We start from the raw sequence: 19855 nt of genomic DNA, 5'->3' as shown, positions 1-19855 counted from the left end.
CGTTTATGAGAAAAACAACTATATTTAGTGAAATTATGATAAAGAAAGGTTGCCAAAATGTTATATAACTCATTTAAGTATGCACGTTTATTTAAACCACTAAACGTTATTCTTCATATGTTCATATTTTTGGGCAACCTTCATATTTAATTTGGCATGTCATGAGGTTTGTTCAGCACAGTATCAATTCTATACCGCTCTCTGCTGGCTATATAACGTAGTACAGCTGTGCACATCTTCTGTGGTACAAGATTAAAGATAACTGTATCTTCTATCTAATGAAGATGTCAAGTTTTTTTAACTTATTTTTGAAACAATATCTGCTAAAATATCTCGCAAAAACCACTTCATCCAACAAACGCATAGATGTTAAAACACTCAAACAGCAGGCGGCGCCACTTCAACATTTAATTGAGTTGACGGACGACGAAGAAGACGCCGATCTGGAAGTGGATTGAGCGGAAGTGTTTTTTTCCTCCGGCCTCGTGTCGCTCTTCCTTTCCGCCTGCTCGAGTGCGCCATACACACACACGCTGCGAAGGTAACGATTAAAACCCCATTCTAACACGTTTTCACCGTTCCTAAACACCTCAAAATAGACATACCGGATAGTTAAGAGTTCTTTATGTGTAATTTAAACATTTAATGCGAGGTGTGAGCTGGTAGGAAGATTATTTTAATGCATTACCGAAACGTACGATAAGTCCGCGATATCTCCATTAGGAAAGACAACATAAGCGATCTCACATTTGTGACGCCTCACACTTCGTATATTGGGTTTATTTAAGTTATGCTGACTGGTTGAATTAGTCATGTTTGGCATAAATGTGGTCATATTTGAAACGTATATACCGTAGTTAGTATCAGTTGTGACTCCGCCGAATGAGGCTCAAATAAGATGTCTGCAGGACCATGTCTCCATATACTGTAATCGTTGATTCTTAGTTATTACTCTCACATTTTGTTTTATTATGTGAATGATGTTTTTAATTTTGCAAACGAAGTGTCCCTCACTTAAGTTGTTTCTTCTTTCTTTTTTTAATAGATGTCTGAAGACTGGGAGGCTGCTCCGGCTGTTGCCGAGACACCAGAAATCAAACTTTTTGGCAAATGGAGCACAGAAGATGTGCAGATCAATGACATTTCCCTGCAGGTACTTAATAAACGCCAAAGCTTATTTTTGACTTTCTTAATGCCTTCTTGAGTTTGTCAATTATTTTAAGGGTATGTTCAACTTAACTAGTGACAAATACTAAATGCTAGAAAATGCAAACAGTGAGTTTTGAATAGATCACCCAAGAAGAATAACGTGACGCATCTTTTTTCTGTAGGATTACATTGCCGTAAAGGAGAAATATGCCAAATACCTCCCCCACTCAAGCGGCAGATACGCAGCCAAGCGTTTCCGTAAGGCTCAGTGTCCCATCGTGGAGCGTGTCACTAACTCCATGATGATGCATGGACGCAACAACGGCAAGAAACTGCTGACCGTTCGCATCGTGAAACACGCATTTGAGATCATACACCTGCTCACCGGAGAGGTGAGAACTTGGGGATTTGGCTTGAATGTTGCAAAGAAGCTTATACGTTTTCCTCTTTTATAAATATGAGAATGTGGTTACTAAATATGAACGCTTTGCTAAATAGATTTACTGCGGTAATAGAAGACCATTTCTTGTAGATGTTGAGTGGCTTGAAGTTATACTTGGGTTATTATTCTCTTTCCCAGAATCCCCTGCAAATTCTGGTGAACGCCATCATCAACAGTGGCCCTCGTGAGGATTCCACTCGTATCGGACGTGCTGGAACCGTGAGGAGACAGGCTGTTGATGTGTCCCCTCTGCGTAGAGTCAACCAGGTCAGCAATCACACTTTTACAAACTTGGAAAAGTTTTTTTTTTTGTGCATTTTCATAAAAACTTTAATAGTTTATAGTGTGTAAGCAATGACATGATCTTTTCATTTGCTCTGTGGATTTAAGGCCATCTGGCTGCTCTGCACGGGCGCAAGAGAAGCTGCTTTCAGAAATATCAAGACCATCGCAGAGTGTCTTGCTGATGAGCTCATCAATGCTGCAAAGGTGAAATAAACAACCTAGAATTTTACTCTCTAGCAACCTTTAGGTTTTCTTTATTGTTGCTCTAATTGTTTTTATTTTGTTCATTTCAGGGTTCCTCCAACTCTTATGCCATCAAGAAGAAAGACGAGCTGGAGAGAGTGGCCAAGTCTAACCGTTAATCTCCAATTTCTATTGTTGCATTACAATAAAGGAAGAGTGAAACTTACATGGCATCATGTGTTTTATCCATTTTAAAACATGTCTATTCGGAACGCAATTGCTTCACCTATTGGTGTGCTGCTTTTTTGCCACAGAATCAAGTTATAACAAGTGATAGTTCACCCGAAAATTTAAATTTTGTTATCGTTTACGCAACTTAATGTAATTTCATACCTATATAAATTACTTGGTTCTGATGAACACAGAGAGAGATATTTGGAAGAATGTTAGCAATTTTCAGTTCTGGGACATCATTTACAAACAGTGCCCTAGAACTTTGTTTTAAATTCTTCTAATTATCTAATTTTGTGTTCGACATAACAAAAAATACAATTATTTTTGTTCTGTGATAATGGATGATGTATCAGAACAGAAAATTGCCAAGATTCTTCCAAATGTCTTTGTGTTCAACGGAACAAAGAAAAATGTAAATGTTTGAAACCACTTGAGGGTGAGTAAATGAAGACATAACTTTTATTTTAGTGTGAACTATCTCTTGAAGTCACTTGATTTTGACCTCCCTCGTAAATTTTAGTCACAAGACTTTCACTTGGCATGTCCCCACTGTCCTGCATGCCTGTAAAATATTTGAGTCCCTTCCTTGCTGGAATCAAAAGCATAAGGCCATAAATATAAAGATTATAACATCCCTTGTATATAAAGATAAAAAAGTAGATCATTTAAATCAAACAGATATTGTTGCTTCGGGAAAGAGGAAGCCTCAATTGGATTATGTTATAGGGTGGGGACATATTTTGATGTATGTAAGAAGCGATAAAGGCATTGCAATCTTTTTTTGCATCAGATTGCTGATTTTGCAGGTGTCATAATATCTAGACTGGTTCCCTTTTAACAAAAACCTTAGTGGTTCATTTCCAGACCAACTCTCTCATCTTATTTTGTCTTGTCCCATGCCGGTAAGTAAGAAGGAACAGACTAATAAAATATTTCCAGATATAAAATTAGGAAGTTGAACTTTTAAAAAACAGCATTTTATATGAGTTTTAGTTTGAATTTGATGGGTCATCAACTTAGTTTGTAATTTGTTAATCAATGTTTTCTTCAGTTCCTCTGTTTTGTTATGCGTTATATCTCCCCTCTGGACTGTCTCAAGTTTCCAACCAGGTGTCCCCCAGCCAAGCTGTAGGACAGAGAGGCCAGCAAAAGTTTTTTAATGTCCCATTATGTGCCATGAACCCTGGAATTAGTGTATTGTTTGAAAACATTTTACTGTAACGTTTTTTCATGTCACCAAGGATCAGTGGATCTACTTAATGGATCCAGAATATTAAAATAACATGAATATTCATTTCTTGCAATGTGCACGATACTTGTGAAGGAATCTTATAGGAAGGTAGTATAGATGTGGATCTTTAAATGTTGCATTTCACAGTTCAAAATCATGCCACACAAAAAGATTATTAATGACCATTTTAATTTTCACAGAATCCGTTTTTAAAAAGTTTGCGTACAAGTTGTATGCACGTGTTTATTTCTGTGTTGTGTTTTTAACAGGAGATTTTTTTGATAGTCTTGCATGAGAAGAGCTATGTTCTTCCTGCCCCGTGTGACATAACAGGAAAAAAGTTTGCCATGGGTTTAAAATTCACCTTTACCAATGACTGCTGTGAGACCTCTCTACAATGGCATCTCAACCAATTCTGCTTGCTTCTTGTCCATCACCCCGCTGTCAGTTTTTATGACATTTATGTGCAGTAAGCCAAATGAAGTCTAATACTAATATGTAGGCTATGTCAGTAGTGCTTTTTTGTGTATGTAGTACTCATCTGCAATTTTGGGGACATGTGATCTGAGTATATCTAAAAAAATGTTTTGTGGGGTCAACTCATAGACGTGTGCAAACCTCTATTTTATGTTCACTATAGTTACAAAACTAACCTGCTTACACCAGTTTCTGCAGAGTGCTCCTTGGGAAGGAAATCACGTGTCTGTCAAAAAAAGCACCATATTTGGTAGTTGCTGTTTTATTAACTTCTGGAATATTTAATATAAAAAAATTTATAATCAATTTTTTATTAACTGTACTTGTTCTTGTGCAGTAATGATTTTACCTACGTGTTTGACCATAACAATTGTGAAACAATGCTGTGAAAAAGCAAATCCGTTTGCGCGCATGCGCTCTTTGGTGGGACACGTTTGCAAGGCGCCCCCTTGTGGCCCGAGGACGAAGCAAGACAGACTCTTATATTAAGAAAACGTTGATACAAAGAAATTCATCCATTATTTTACAATTGTATTAACATCTACAAACGCGTTGGTGTAAATTGAATTCGTTGAAAACTTAGTTAATACCTTTAATAAACTTTCTTCCGATAATTACCTCAGGTGAGACACGCGCTTCGTTTATTCATCCGCCCTCAAGAACAGCTCGCACGGATTTGAAGGTCTAAAGTACTTTATTGTGGTGTCAGGAATATCTTTAACGAAAACTATTAAAAAAACTACAAACTTTATCTGTATTTTTTAGACAGTAAAATATGTCTGAAAGCAGTTTTTCACAAGAAGTAGAATTTAGAGACGTGAGTGTAGATGGAGATGCTGATGAAGACAGTCACGAGGTAAGTCATTAATAGTATTATAATGAATAACTCGTTTATAAAGCACTACGTTGTGTCAATGAAGTTAAACTTCATTGTTTCATTTTAGATATTTCTGAGTGTTTTTGTTCAGCAAAGCCAAATTGGACTGAGTTACTATGACAACAGTGATTGTACTCTGCATTTCATGCCGGACACGATGGAAAACAGCGACCTCCAGCTTTTAGATAGAGGTACTGCACCCACACACATTGTCTCTATTTTATTCACACTCCCCCCCAATTCTCTCTTTTTGTACTTGAAATTCTTTTCACATGTTCATGCATTTGAAGGGTCTGTTGGTTTCATCTGTCAAAATCTGTTTTTGATTATTCTTGAACATTGAAAATTTGATTTGATTAATGTTGTATACGTGTCAGTAGTATATTATGTTGCCAGTGTGTTTTTATCACAATTACTGAATGAGGGTTTCAGTCATACAGGAACTGAGTCCAGCTGTCATAATCACAAGTGCCAAACAGGAGAACAGCTTGACCCAGTTCATTGAAAAACTTGGTAAAATTTGTTTACTTGAATAATAATTTTAAAGGCTGTTATCAAACCCTTGTCTAATTGAAGTTCCCCTCCATTTCAGAACTAAATCCAGATTATAGGCCTGACGTGGTCATATTTCCAAGTGCCAATTTTGGTGAGCCATTAGAAATCGTTGTATTCTGTTCTTTATCATGACACCTAAAATGTAAAATTGTGTTTTTACAGCATAAACGAAATGTGATGTGACTGCTTGACAGAATTTGTCTCTCCTTGACAAAATATCAAGAAATAACTCTCTCCTGCCCTCTGCAGGTTTAGAGTTGAGCAAGCAGCGACTCCTCACAGCACAGCTCCCGTTTCTCCCTCCGTCTATCACAGAAAGTGAGAAAATTCCCTATCTCTCCTCCTGTATCCCTTTAAACTCGGTGCTGATGGTGAGTATGTTTTATGCTTGAGAAATTCCACTGCAGGGTAAATGAATGGGGACAACATGATCTTTCTCTCGTAGGTGAGGTCAATAGGAGGACTGTTGAAGTGTGTGGAAAGAAGGAGAGTTGGCCTAGAGTTGGATGACAATGTGGGTGTTCCCATATTTCAGATTCTTGCTTACACACTGTAAGACATTCACGTGCATCAACCACATACTCATATATGTCCTAGATATATCTTCACGCTCGTGCGCTCATAAACAATGCAGTCGTTTCCCATTTTATGTTGAGTTTGAAAACTTTTTATGCACTTATGTCGCAGGAAAGATATTGTTTACATTGACAGAGACACATACAGGTTGGTCTTATGAATATGTTAATGAAGTATCACCTCTCCATTTGTTCGAGTGTTTCACACTGTTCTCACTTTTTAGTGCCCTGCAGATCTTTAAATCTGAGCTGCATCCTTCAGTTTATAAACTACAGTCAGGAGAGAAAGAAGGAATGAGTCTTTACGGTAAAACACTTTGTTCTGTGGGGTGTTTACATTAACAACATTAAAGTCACGACATTACTGACATTCCAAACTCATATTTCTATGACAAATATTAAAAATGTTAATATTGAATAATAAAAAGCATAACATATTAAATGCCAAATTCTGGTCAAATAATAAAAAAATGGGCGGCGCATTCATTTTTGGCTATCAATGTCTTTTTAACAAAAGCATTATGGGAAAGTTACGCTGGCATTCCTTTTTTCAAGGTGTACTGAATTGCTGTCGAAGCAGGTCTGGGTCTCTGCTTTTACGGTAAAGGTTCCCAATTTAATAACAGATAATCTAACATGTTTAAAAGCTGTTTAGACTCATAACTACAAGATAAATATTTTCTGCCCTCAGACAGTGGTTCCACAGACCTACTAGAGATCTGAATGTGCTGAAGAGGCGACAGGAGGTGATCCGTTTCTTTACATCCCCTCGTAACTTTAGCGAACTCAAGACACTACAGAGCTGCCTGCGGAATATCAAGAGCATCTCGGTACACTTTACAGTGATGCTTGTGTCAAAACATTATGATTATTATAGTTTAAGATTGATTCTTAACAAAACAGAGCAACATTAGGAGAAGGTGCCCTTCTAAATGATTGAAAGATCCAATCCGTCACGGTTATGTCCTCCTCATTAAAACTTTGTGTAACTTAAGACAATGTTTCTGTTTTTAACGTTTCATCAAGTTTATTTATAGCTTATGCTCTTGATGTCTTATTAGCAAAAAAAGAGACTCAGAGTCAGTTCTGTGTTTACAGGCATATTTATACAACATGGCTACCGGGGGCGTTTTGATTGCGTGATTAAGAGATATTTATTGTCTCTTGAAAATTAAAGCTTTTCTTACACAGACTCTGCTGCAGAGAATGTCCCTCTCCAACACAAAAGTCATCGACTGGCAAAGTCTATACAAGGTGTGCTCACGAAACACCCAGATTGACAGTGGCTTTGTGTCTCCTGCAGATGGTGGTACATCTTGTTTTGTTGTCCAATGTGTTTCTCTCTGTTTTCAGACAGTGTACAGTGGAGTGTGCATTATGGACACCGTTTGCTCTCTGCCCCAAAACATTCAACTTTTCAGTGAAATCAGCGGAAACTTTACGGATGATCTTTTCTATATCGCCACGTATATCAGTAAAGTGGTGAGAAGACATGGAGCAATGCATTTAAGACTTGTTAGATGAACATCATCATTTACTCACCCTCAAGTTGATCCGAATCTGTATACATTTCTTTGTTCTGATGAACACAGAGAAAGATATTTGGAAGAATGCTTGAATCCAAACAGTTCTCGGCCACCATTGACTATCATAGTAGGAAAATATTCTTCTTTTTTTGTAAATTTCTTGTTCTGTCGAACACAAAAGAAGATATTTGGAAGAATGTAGGAAAACAGTTCTGGTGCTCTTATGATTACCATTGTCATTTTCCTACTATGGTAGTCAATGGTGGCCAAGAACTGTTTGGTTACAAGCATTCTTCCAAATATCTTTCTCTGTGTGTATCGGAACAAAGAAATATATACAGATTTGCAACTCGAGGGTGAGTAGATGAAGACATGATATACATTTTTGGGTGAACTTTAACACCTGCATCTAACTCATGTTTCACTTATTGTTTGGATTAAAGGTTTTGTATTGTAATTTAATTTTTGTTTTTCATTGCAGGTGGACTTCGAGGCAAGTATAGCCGAGAACCGATTTATTGTTAGGCAGAACATCAATCCTGTTATTGACGAGAGTGAGTGGTATCCCATTGCTTTTTTGTTTTTGATGGAATAGTAACCAAATGTGAACCATATATTGGTAGCCATAGCTATTACAAACTATATTAACAGTAAAAATATAGCCAATTAATTGTAACGTAACATTTTTTTTTTCACTTTGAGCCTGAACATTCCAGCAGCTTTAAATGGAGAAGTGTGTGAATTAACGATTATACAATTGATATATTTTTTCTAATCTATTCTTAGAGAAAAGAAGGATGATGGGTCTGCCAGACTTCCTCACAGACGTGGCTCATGCTGAGCTGGAGAACCTGGATCCTCGTTTCGCCACCTGTAGTGTCATCTACCTCCCTCTGGTGTGGATGTGATTACCGCTGCTCTCCATTCATTACATTGAGACCTGAAATCTAATGGTTGAGACCCTGAGCTGTTAACATGAAGGTTGCCGGTTCAATTCTATGTTAGAGTGACCCAATAAATGAAGTGTCAGTCAGGTCACTGCTGTGCCCCTGAGCAAGACCGCTGACCCCAGATTGTCCCAGCTTCTAATTAAAGCATGCCAATGTCTCTTAATGACATGGAACGATAAAATATGATGATAGAGCCACAGTGTTTTCACTCTGGTGGAGAAAAAACCTAATATAGTCTCTGCACATAAATGAAACAAACAGGATTTTTATTACAACTGTAAGACTTTCCACTCTCGTTGAAATGACAAAAAGAACAGGTTGTAAAAATGCTAGCGTATTTTAGCCATGCAGTAATGTAATAGCAGATTAGTCCTGTATATGTTTTCACGGGTGCTGACGGCAATTTAAATGATTTTGGAATTTGATTTTGTGTTGGATAACAGATTGGATTTTTACTGTCACTGCCAAGATTACCCACCATGCTGGATAAGCAGAGCTATGAAATTGATGGTCTTGACTTTGTTGTGAGTATGCCAGTGTTTTTTCATAACCGTGCTTGAAGGAGAGTTGTATATTGATAATTCTGAAGCATGCTGGTTAGGGGTCTGTTCATTAGCCAAAATTAACACCAGCCAAGTGCCAAAAGCAAGTAAAATTGTTTTGGCGAGTAAAAAGACATTTGCTTGCCAATTGGCCAATCAACATAATACAAGGTTTAACTGAAATCTTTGAGCCTCAATGATGTAAGATAAACTTTCTACTTCAATCACAACATTCATCTTAAGTTTGACCATCAAAGGCTTTTTTTTGTAGTGACACATTTGTGGAATATTCCCTGCACGAAAACATCAGACAGCAATAATGAAATATATGCAAACTGAAGTGTGCCCTATAGTTTTCACTGCACAGGGACAATGTATTGATTCCTGTGAGAAGCTCACGGAAAACAAGGGTACTGGGTGTCATGACAACGGCATTGCGAATGCTGCATTTCATTTACGCAGAACCAAAGCCTAAAACCCAGAGCTTTCCTTAAAGTCCCAGTGAAATGAAAAATATCAATGAAAATATCGCATGAAATATTCTAGCGTATATAGTAAATAGTTTATCAATGTGGGTCATTCTCTTTTTAAAAGCGTGTGCCCTCATAATCTTTAGTTAAAATCTGAAAATGAACTTCCTTCATGTTACGACTGTCCCTGTTAACTGATGTTTGATAGACGGCTTGGGCGGAGCATTCGTTAACTCCTCCCCTTCAACAGTCAATTGCTGCCAGTTCCATTTCAAAATGCAATTGCTGCTTTTATACATCCAATCAAATCGCAGAGAAAGACGAAAGCCACGGCCACTATTTTTTCTCATTAGAAATTACATTTCACTCGGAAAAGCATCAAAATCCGGAAGTAATAACTATCGCAACTTCCGGCTCACGGGACTTTAACATATTCCTTTGCTGCGTTGCAATCGCTGGTATTAAAAACAAATAATAATCTATTGTATCATGCACTGTAAAATGAAGTTAAAAAATGATATCGATTCATTTATGCTTTGTATGTCTTTAAAGGGATTGGTGAGAGCTTATTTTTTGTTTTCCTTCTCAGTTTCTATCAGAGGACCGACTGCATTACCGCAGTGCCCGGACCAAAGAGCTGGACAACATCCTGGGAGATCTGCATTGTGACATCATAGGTCTCTCTCTTGCTCTCTCCATTTCTTCCTTATAGCTTTTCTTCAGTTCTCGAAATAAATACACAAAATGTGTACATGTTGCAGATTTGGAGATGGCTGTAATGAGGGATCTTCAGGCCGCTGTGGTCCAGCGGAGCGGCTCTCTTTACAATGTCATGAACCTGTGTGCGGAGCTGGATTGTTTAATTGCTCTGGCTCAGGCCTCACAGGACCACAACTACTGCTGTCCAACCTTGACACCTAACCATACGCTGGCCCTGATTGAGTCACGGTGCACCTTACAACATTTACACTCTATGAGAGGCTTAAAACATCTCACTAATTTGGCATAAAAACCCCTTTTCAAGCTCCTCTCTTTATCTGTTTTTCTATGTCAGACATCCTTTATTGGAGCTGTGTACTCCTGTGTTTGTATCCAACACTTACATCAGCTCTGAAACTGAAGGCAAAGTCAAAATTATCACGGGACCAAACTCTTCGGGCAAGAGCATCTACCTCAAACAGGCGAGCAATACGGATGTCACGTAAAACACATAGTCCTGAGTGTCGTCAGTGTTTACAGGTGTTTCATAAGTGACGGATTCTGGTTGTTCTATGTAGGTGGGTCTGATAGTGTTCATGGCCCTGATCGGCTCAGACGTACCCGCTAAAGAGGCAGAGATCGGGGTTGTGGATGGAGTCTTCACTCGTATACAGAGCCGTGAGTCTGTGTCAGTGGGTCTGAGTACCTTCATGATAGATCTGAACCAGGTAAATCACATGAATATACAAACATAAGCGCTGTAACATCTGTCCCAGATGATAACATAATCTGTCACAAGACATGTTTAGTTTTGTGGATGCATGTGATAGATTTTTCAAATTTTGAAATTAGACCCCTTTCATTTACATTCACACCCGTTTCATACAGCTCCTGTAGAAGATGCTGTTGATGATGTCATTCAAATATTTTACAACTGGATTGTGATATCTTTATTTCAGTGTTTCCTAGTAATTTCGATACATGTTTTTTATTTTAGATGGCTCATTCCTTGAACAACAGCACTGGTAATTCTCTTGTTTTGGTGGATGAATTCGGCAAGGGAACAAACACAGTAAGTGTGTAAAACACTGCACCAATTATAATAGATTTTAAATTCTTACAAATATCACAAAACAATGTGTATGTGTGATGCAGGTGGATGGATTGTCTCTCCTGACCGCATGTTTCAGTCACTGGTTGCGTCGTGGGCCGGAGTGTCCTCACTTACTCCTGGCAACAAACTTCCACAGCCTCATACGGCTGGGTTTGCTCCCTGATTCCCCACTGCTCTCTTTATTGGTGCCCAGATTTAGTTTCCTATATTTGCATATTTAATCAACAGATCTCTTTCATTTGTCATCGGATTTCTTACGCAGTGCAGAATAGTAGATTCTTTGTTTGACAGACTCTAGAGACGGCTATAGAAGGAGAAGAGCTGGTGTTTTTATACCAAATCAGAAACGGCATTTGCCAGTCGAGTTGCGCAGCTAATATCGCCACTCTGGCAGGTGTTCCCCCTGCCATGGTGAAGAGAGGAGTGGAGGTATGACATTAACAGAAAACGACTTCGTTCCATTTAACCAAGTGTTTGCTTCCTAGACTTCCTTTTAGACACTAGGGGAAATTTTAACTTCCTAAATCTACTATGCAGGTATCGGAGTTGTACAGAACAGGAAGTACAATCAGAAAGATGGACAGTCCCTCTGCAGATGAACAGTACAGCAGGTACTACATAGAAAAACAGCATCATTCGTATGACGATGAAATATGTAGACAACTTAAGATGACGTCAACAAGGCTGGTCCAGAAGAACTTCCTGTTTCAATTTTTAAAACTACACAAACATTGCAACACAATTCAACTCACAGATCATTTATACCAGAAACAAAATGTTAAATGAATATTCTTAATTTATATATGTATGTTTAATTTATATTTACATATATATATATAATAGGAAGTGCTTCTGGACCAGTGTTTACAAATTGTGCTGTGGCCTATAATCTGTCATAAAATTATGTAATTCTAGTTAGCTATTGAAATGCAAGTACAAAAAACAATCACACAAATAGTTCACATTTGTTACACTTTGCTGACGGAGGGTTGTGGATTGGTTCATTTCAAAAAAGGATTCTTCGGAAGCGTGGGAATGTTTTGTACACAGTTATAGGAACAGGTTTGTCACCTCTTGGGAGAGCTATGAAGGTCCTGTGGATTTTTTGGGGGGTGCCCTAAATGCTGAAAATCAACGGGTGTGTTTCATTAGAAACCAAAGCACACTGTTTGGCTTTGAATATTTTTTGTCTTTTTTGATCCAGGTGCGCTGAGGTGGTGGAGAAATTCCTCAGCCTTGATCTGGATGATCCTGAACTTGATCTAGATGCTTATTTGAAAGGCGATGTGCTCCAGGCTCTTGAAGAGGTGCTGTGACAACATCAAAGCCAAAGGGACTGTGTTCACATTGTGAAAAAATGTGCTGTTGTTTCAAGCCTTTCAATTTGGTTTTCCAGTTCATAACAACAGACATTTGGTAGTCTCAATCTTTAAATGAAATATCCGCATTTCAAATCCGTTTGTGAATGTTTCAAAATGTGACTAATTGACATTATATAGCACACTTGACAAATACCTTGTAATTCAAGGAGAAAAATATATAAAATGTCTGTTGTCCTTGGTTGTCAAGTTTATAGAACTAGCAGAACTCGAGTCGAATTTGAACTCATTCAGTTATTAACACTCAAGAGAGTTGACTTGATTTCAGAGCAAAGGATCGCTTGTCAAAGCATTGAAAAGACTCAAATGAATTAAGTTCTCAAGCCATCTGTTGTGTGAGACCTCAAAAGATCACTCCGGTAGGCTTATCCTCTGAACACCAAGCAAACAGAGAAAGCCCACAATAAGAAGCATCCACATCATTTATTTCAGTATCAGAAGCATGTGGCGAAGTGGAGAAGTTTCAGTATATGGACAGATTTTCCAGGCACTCACATGATTTAGTTAAAAAAATCCAGTTTACACTTAGTTGAGGAGAGTAGAGTGCCAAACCGTCTCACGGTCTCAACACCCCAGAGCTATTATAGCTTCCATGCTGATCTAATGAGTGCAAAATCCTGAAACCAAAATGATTTGGCTGCAAATGACTCGTGAGAGACGGCCTGCAATGTACCTGTCACTTACAGCCTCGAATAATTTGTACAAACATAATATTTCAAGTAATTTATTCAGCATATTGGTGTCCACTTAACTACGACTATCGGCGGTGCTGCTATTGCAGTGAGATATGACTGTTTGTGCTGAGGTAAGTGAAACGCATTTATTGACACGAAGAAACAATTTTTATGCCACAATTATACATTACAGTTCGTCTAGTTCGTTTCAACTAGAGATACTATGATTGCATTTTTACTTGTAGTTTATGAAAAAATATATTGTTTAAACATTTAATTGTTATCAATATTATTCTCTTATGTTTAACACTTCATTGTTTGTCCCCTTTTTATTTGTTCACTTTATGCATTAGGCTGCACTGTGAAAGTTTTTTGCTGTGGTTATGCAGCTAGTTGGCAGTAACTTAATGTAGATTTGTATTTATCTAATTTATTTGCAACAGTTTGTTCAAAGACAAATTAAAATTAAACATTAACACCTCTTTATCTTTACAGAACCAAAACTATAAAATAACAGCATCATGCAAAGCATTCTGGAAATCAGAAATCCTCATCAACATGTACTGTTTTTATTTCTAATTTTGGTTCCCAGAATGCTTTGCATGAGGCTGTTTTTGTACAGTTTTTTTCTGTAAAGAGTTATTGTTTAATGTTCATCAATCTTTGAAAAAACATTTGTCAGTAAATTACAGAAATGTAAATATATAGTACATTACTGGCAAACTGCTGCAAGTAATACTGTAATTTCTTCAGAAATTATTTACAGTGTACTTTCTATTAATTGTGTTAGTTTTTAGATTAGTTTTGAAATAAGCATTAATGTATGATTTCAACCATTAATTTTAGTCTTTGATATGGCATTACTCCGTCAATATTAAAGATATCAATGTTATATTCATAGAATTTTCTTTACATTATTTAGTATGATAATGTAATTCACAATTTACTTGAGATCGTTTAACTACTACTGTTCATTTGCATGCATGCAAAATCATTGGCACACTAATATTTTGTAGAAGTACAGTAAAATAAAATACTGTGGAAATGATAAAAAAAGGAAATAATTGACAAACACTGAATATATCTGCTGCAAACCCAAAACACCAAAACTAGCTGTGACAAATACGACCAAAACTGAAGAAGAAGAATGATTTGACTTTTACTACAGCCTAAATCTTGTTTACTGTACAGATGAAGGGAGACATTAAATTCTAAGTGACGTCTGCTTAATTCTAATTAGACAACAGGATTGGGTTGAGGAACGCTGGCAAAAGGGACGTGTCACATTGCGACAGAGAGGAAGTTGGATTAAAGCAACTTTAACCTGCATTTATTCTTCTTTTCTCATGAATATTTGCTTGAAATCACTGAACGATATACATGTTTGACAGATCCCGGCAACCTTTTCAGCTTTCAGGAAAAGCAATATTTTATTTTTTGCTCCGTATCAGCTTTGAACGGAACACGCCGGCGAAGGGATGGTGTCAAAGTCCATTAGCGTGAATAGAAAAAGAGGCCGCCCAAAAAAAGGCGTAACGTCTCTCATCCATCACGTCTTGATCTTCCTGACCCATAAGTACAGTTCATCTGACATTTGGATGACATTATGAAGGCATTTAATATTGGTGTCAGATTTGTACACGATAAGCCTATACCATATTTTTTAAAACAGTTTGGAAATGCACTTTTGGCGGCATAAATGGCCCATCATGTGCTATTTTAGAACAACAATTAAGTGCTGCTGTTGTAATTTAAGGTGGATCCTTGTCAAGTCACAGCCACATTTTTGCCACTTACTGTCAGTTTTTGAAGGCAGACGATGACATTTGACATTTGTGGAGGAAGATGATAAAAGGGCTGCTCACTCAATCTGTATTAAGTGTCTTGGTGAAAAATACAAGCGCTTGGGAGGTCTTCGCAAAATGGAGTAGGATTAAGAACAATACATAAATGCTCAATTTTTCAAAAGATTTAATTCATGGCAACACTGCATTGTTTTTGGCCATGCTATTGTGTATTTATTTGAATCGTTTTGTGCATAAGTTTTATTACGCAACGTGTCTTACATTAACATTAATGTGAAATTTGACCTATAGATTCCTATGTCTCTTTCAGATGCTGTGATAATCCCGCAGATCTCTTGTTGGACTCAAGAGGTGATTGTTTGGCATGTCTCACACCTTCTAATGAGGCCATGAGATTAGCTCCGTCGCTTTCTGCGTGTCCATCCTGATCCCATTTCTTTCCTTCCCCATTAATCTCTGTAAGTCTGTTTACTCAAGGTATAAAACCCACCTTTACAATTCACAAGTCACAGACAGTCAGGAGAGGCGCAGAGAACCGCTCAAACCGTCAAGATGCCTGAAAACATGCATGCTGTTCATGGCTTCGAGGGGGACAACTTCTACATTCCTTTGAATAACCGCACGGGGCTGGTGCGGGACCCCTTCCTGTACCCGCAGTACTACCTGGCGGACCCGTGGCAGTTCAAATTTCTAGCGTTCTACATGTTTTTGCTCATCTGTTTAGGTTTTCCCATCAACGGCTTGACCCTCCTGGTCACGGCGCAACACAAGAAGCTCCGGCAGCCGTTGAACTTCATCCTGGTGAATCTGGCCGTCGCGGGGATGATCATGGTGTTATTCGGCTTCACCATCACCATCACTTCGGCGGTCAACGGCTACTTCATTCTGGGACCCATTGGATGCGCCGTTGAAGGTTTTATGGCGACGCTTGGAGGTCAGTGATGATGAAAGATGCTCGCTTGTACTTTTTACATGACAGAGGCTTCGTTTTAGACTTCATGTTATGTTGATTTAATGATCAAGTTGATTCCCCGCCAGGTGAGGTAGCTCTCTGGTCGCTGGTGGTGCTGGCCATTGAACGATACATCGTGGTCTGTAAGCCCATGGGAAGCTTCAAATTCTCTTCAGGACACGCCATGTCTGGAATAGGTTTCACCTGGTTCATGGCCATGGCTTGTGCTGCTCCACCACTTCTCGGCTGGTCTAGGTAAGCATGGGGTCCTTTTCGAATCTCTGTTCTTGTATTATAGAGAAAAGGAATGGGGGTGAGCGATCTGAGCTTGGTTCATTTCATTTGTGAATATTTGTTCTCAGTTTGCTCAAAAAAGAAGAAAATATATGCTAAATGACTACTTCAACTTTCCAGTGGCTCGTGGTTAGAGCATGATATTAGCAACGCCAAGGTCATGGGTTCGAATCCAAGAATTGTACATACTTAGAAACAAATTTATGGTATAATGCAATGTAAATCGGTTAAAGAGTCTAAATGTAAACTGGTCTGTTTGTGAATATGCTTGTGTTTTTCTCCAGGTACATTCCCGAGGGTATTCAGTGCTCATGTGGGCCAGACTACTACACACTCAGCCCTAAATTCAACAATGAGTCCTATGTGATCTACATGTTCGTTTGCCACTTTATCATTCCCGTCACCGTCATATTTTTCACATATGGACGCCTTGTATGCACAGTGAAGGCGGTAAGAAATCTAGAAAGAACTCTATTGCCAATTTATTCTAGGGTGATGGGTTGGTGTCTTTTAAACCAACCTGCTATTAAAAGAACTGATGAAATTGATAACTCACCTAAAATTAAACATTCTCTCATTATTTATTCACCCTCGTCACTCCAAGCCTGTTTGTAACACTAAAAAGATTTTGGGTCGATGGGGCGCATGTTGTTTGGTTTTCCAAAAATCTCCTTTTGTCTTCTGCAGAAGAACGAAACTTATACAAGTTTGAAATAACATGAAATAACAGCACCATTATTTTTAAGAGCGTATGACTTTAAGTTCACCGCACCACAGAGAAACTGAAGGTCAATATACGCTTTATGACTTGACAGGCCGCAGCGCAGCAGCAAGATTCAGCCTCCACACAGAAGGCTGAGAGGGAAGTAACACGTATGGTCATCCTGATGGTATTCGGCTTCCTGGTGGCCTGGACCCCTTATGCAACTGTCGCAGCTTGGATCTTTTTCAACAAAGGAGCACCTTTCACAGCCCAGTTCATGGCTATTCCCGCCTTCTTCTCAAAGAGCTCCTCTATCTATAACCCCATTATATATGTGCTGCTAAATAAACAGGTACGCTCGGTTTGTAGAAACACTCAATTCAGTCAAATCAAAATCTTTTAACCCCCTCATGTGTCTCCTCACAGTTCCGAAACTGCATGCTAACCACTTTGTTCTGCGGTAAAAACCCCATGGGAGATGAGGAGTCCACAGTGTCCACCAGCAAGACAGAAGTGTCTTCTGTGTCCCCGGCATAACAGTCTCCGGTCCTATCCACTCACACCTGGAACTCGAGGACTTTCTGGAACGTTTGGAACTCCTACCTTGCATGCACTCCCACCTTCTCGCTCAGTACACGAGTTTGCAGATGGTTGTGTCCTGGGTTTATATTTGTTTTGCTGCTGCTTCATCACAGATTTGTATTCATTGCTGTACCCTGTGAGCATCAGAATGGGACACACGGTATTCGGTGGCTCTAGCTCTTCTTGGGGGTGGGGGTTCCTGCCAAACTGCTAGCCAGGTTGCTGAATATTTCCCTGTGTTTTTATTTTCTTCTCTGATCTATTATGGATAAACTGATGCAAATTCGTGCTGGTTTGTTGAAGGCATTGTGCGCTGTATATATTTTTGTATGTTAACAAAGCATGTGAAAAAAAGAACAAAAAAATATTTGGAAGTAATAAAGTCTCGCATTTACGAAAATGCATTGTGTGTCTTGAATTGTTCCCACAATAAACAAAACCACAAATATAAGGTTGCCACTATATATGCTGCACAACACTTAAAAATGCTGTTTTACGCACGTTGCTATGCTGTGGTTCCTAGGGTAAAGATGCTTGATTGACGCTTGCTTACAGCTCGACAACCGCTAACAAATATTTTATGATTTTCTGGTCTATAGGTCCAATTGTTAAAAAATGTATGAATGTATTTGTATGACGAGTTGTTACACACTGAAGAATAATATTTATATTATACTTTTAAGCAAATCAAGAGCCTTTTCATATATAAGCACTCATTTTATTCTAGTCTTTTGGTGTAAAGAGACCCATAGTGTATACTAAACTAAAGTTTTGTATACTAAAAAAGAGAGAAAAACTACCTTAAAACCTCCGATCTTATTTTCTTAAGATTCTCAGCAGATTTTCACACCTGCAAACAGAAAACTGCTATTATCTACGTTTGACAGCCAAGCTGCTCTAGATTAAATCACCTATTCATTAGATTTAATGAATGAATGTATTTTGTTAGCCTACTTGAGCTCATCTAATCGTTTAATGTTAAGTTCTCTGACCTTAATTTCCGGTCACCGTCACCGTTTACTGCTTAATCTTGGAGGTATCTGAGGACACACAGTCAATTATCAATTCACTTACATCAAAACAAACATACAGAACACTCGACTGTCGATTGTTCGTAAAACAACTCGAGGAGAAGTCACATGAACCCCTCATAAATCCTCAACACCATATCTAAGGTTTCATATATTATTCAGATATTCAGCCACAAAATAAAATCCTTTGTTTAAAGATACCAAGTGTTGTAAATCTGTGAAGTTAGTCGAGCTCCTTTAAAGACTTTAGAGATTAGTCTGGCACGACACATCAAGTAGCTAATGAGGTCAGCTAAGAGCCTCAAAGGATTGAGAAGGTGGGCGGTGATCTCAACTTTACACCCTGGAGATATAAAAGTCACAGTGAGGGCGCTGAAATTATTTTGGGTTTTATTGCATTTTATTTCCGGCATAATTTGGAATATGTGTTCCCATGATGGTGACAAATTGGTCATTCCTGCAATGCAATACTCAACAGTTTTTGAAGATGCAAGTCATTAGTTAGCAACATAATTGAACAGGTGTGAATATTGGTTTAAGGTGTGCTGTACTATATATGTTTATTTTTCATTTACTATTAAATTAATTCTTAAGAATGTTGTTTGCGTTAATTAATGTGTAGCCTATTTCCCCTGTGTACTCAATTCAACTTTACATCCTATTAGTCTATTTCAAAATCCCTTTAATTATCGAAAGCCATAATGACATCATCCTCCAGGAATTGACGTCTTTCCGGCGCGAGATCGGGAGCTCGAACATTTTATTTTGTAAACTGTGTAATTTTCTTCTTTAAAGCATTAGTTCATGTTATGTTAATGTTAGGTTATGGTAAAAAAATAAAAATATTAAATGTGGTAATTTAGATATTTCTATCGAGTTTACAGATGTATGCTGTTAGCAAAATAGCTCTTCTGCCCCCTCTAGTGGTTCGTCCCTCAAATGCATCTTCTAAATCATCGATTTAGAAGAGGTTGTGTTTTTGGAGGTATGTAATCCAATTTATTTTCTTTGCTTAAGTCCACTCTTCATTCAATTGACTCATTTATTACATGTTGGGCATTCTGCTTAAATATATCGTTTACAAACCGATAGTTGCGCTAATGTTTGATCGTCGAGCTGAGTGGAA

General features: G+C 38.1%; 3 protein-coding genes across 5 annotated transcripts; all 3 read left to right on the top strand.

Moving 5' to 3' along the window:
• Positions 1-400: 400 nt before the first annotated feature.
• Positions 401-2285, top strand: rps5 (ribosomal protein S5). Its single transcript, XM_056757139.1, has 6 exons — positions 401-541; positions 1046-1153; positions 1332-1541; positions 1730-1858; positions 1982-2080; positions 2170-2285. The coding sequence occupies exons 2-6, from the start codon at positions 1046-1048 to the stop codon at positions 2236-2238; spliced, it is 615 nt and encodes a 204-aa protein (XP_056613117.1). The 5' UTR covers positions 401-541; the 3' UTR covers positions 2239-2285.
• Positions 2286-4433: 2148 nt separating this feature from the next.
• On the top strand, positions 4434-16011 carry msh5 (mutS homolog 5). Of its 3 annotated transcripts, none has more exons than XM_056756270.1 (26): positions 4434-4683; positions 4767-4857; positions 4946-5069; positions 5311-5391; positions 5471-5524; positions 5683-5804; positions 5879-5985; positions 6121-6156; positions 6233-6315; positions 6564-6609; positions 6700-6838; positions 7200-7262; positions 7362-7490; positions 8016-8088; positions 8321-8430; positions 8928-9008; positions 10086-10173; positions 10258-10444; positions 10551-10677; positions 10774-10923; positions 11193-11267; positions 11351-11494; positions 11601-11738; positions 11847-11920; positions 12514-12616; positions 15892-16011. In XM_056756270.1, the coding sequence occupies exons 2-26, from the start codon at positions 4777-4779 to the stop codon at positions 15910-15912; spliced, it is 2436 nt and encodes an 811-aa protein (XP_056612248.1). In that variant the 5' UTR covers positions 4434-4683; positions 4767-4776; the 3' UTR covers positions 15913-16011. The 3 variants fall into 3 exon arrangements, with proteins under 3 accessions (XP_056612248.1, XP_056612250.1, XP_056612249.1); XM_056756272.1 differs by lacking the exon at positions 15892-16011 and adding an exon at positions 15478-15544; XM_056756271.1 differs by lacking the exon at positions 15892-16011 and having other exon boundaries at positions 12514-12865.
• LOC130428338 (green-sensitive opsin-2-like) lies at positions 15716-18006 on the top strand. Its single transcript, XM_056756273.1, has 5 exons — positions 15716-16101; positions 16206-16374; positions 16698-16863; positions 17229-17468; positions 17543-18006. Exons 1-5 carry the CDS (start codon positions 15720-15722, stop codon positions 17651-17653), a joined length of 1068 nt encoding a protein of 355 aa, XP_056612251.1. The 5' UTR covers positions 15716-15719; the 3' UTR covers positions 17654-18006.
• The last annotated feature ends 1849 nt before the right edge of the window (positions 18007-19855 follow it).

This window comes from Triplophysa dalaica, chromosome 9 (assembly GCF_015846415.1).
Source record: "Triplophysa dalaica isolate WHDGS20190420 chromosome 9, ASM1584641v1, whole genome shotgun sequence".
In the NCBI taxonomy this organism is placed as follows: Eukaryota; Metazoa; Chordata; class Actinopteri; order Cypriniformes; family Nemacheilidae; genus Triplophysa; species Triplophysa dalaica.
Note: the sequence above shows the minus strand (reverse complement) of the source record. Positions and strands in the feature narration are given on the sequence as shown.

Coding starts and splice junctions, on each gene's coding strand:
- rps5 (XM_056757139.1), top strand. CDS start 1,046: ATGTCTGAAGACTGGGAGGCTGCTCCGGCTGTTGCCGAGACACCAGAA. Junction 1,154..1,331: donor TCAATGACATTTCCCTGCAG/GTACTTAATAAA, acceptor TTTTTTCTGTAG/GATTACATTGCCGTAAAGGA. Junction 2,081..2,169: donor AGCTCATCAATGCTGCAAAG/GTGAAATAAACA, acceptor TGTTCATTTCAG/GGTTCCTCCAACTCTTATGC.
- msh5 (XM_056756270.1), top strand. CDS start 4,777: ATGTCTGAAAGCAGTTTTTCACAAGAAGTAGAATTTAGAGACGTGAGT. Junction 5,070..5,310: donor CCTCCAGCTTTTAGATAGAG/GTACTGCACCCA, acceptor TGAGGGTTTCAG/TCATACAGGAACTGAGTCCA. Junction 12,617..15,891: donor TGCTCCAGGCTCTTGAAGAG/GTGCTGTGACAA, acceptor TCATCTGTTTAG/GTTTTCCCATCAACGGCTTG.
- LOC130428338 (XM_056756273.1), top strand. CDS start 15,720: ATGCCTGAAAACATGCATGCTGTTCATGGCTTCGAGGGGGACAACTTC. Junction 16,102..16,205: donor TTTTATGGCGACGCTTGGAG/GTCAGTGATGAT, acceptor ATTCCCCGCCAG/GTGAGGTAGCTCTCTGGTCG. Junction 17,469..17,542: donor ATGTGCTGCTAAATAAACAG/GTACGCTCGGTT, acceptor GTCTCCTCACAG/TTCCGAAACTGCATGCTAAC.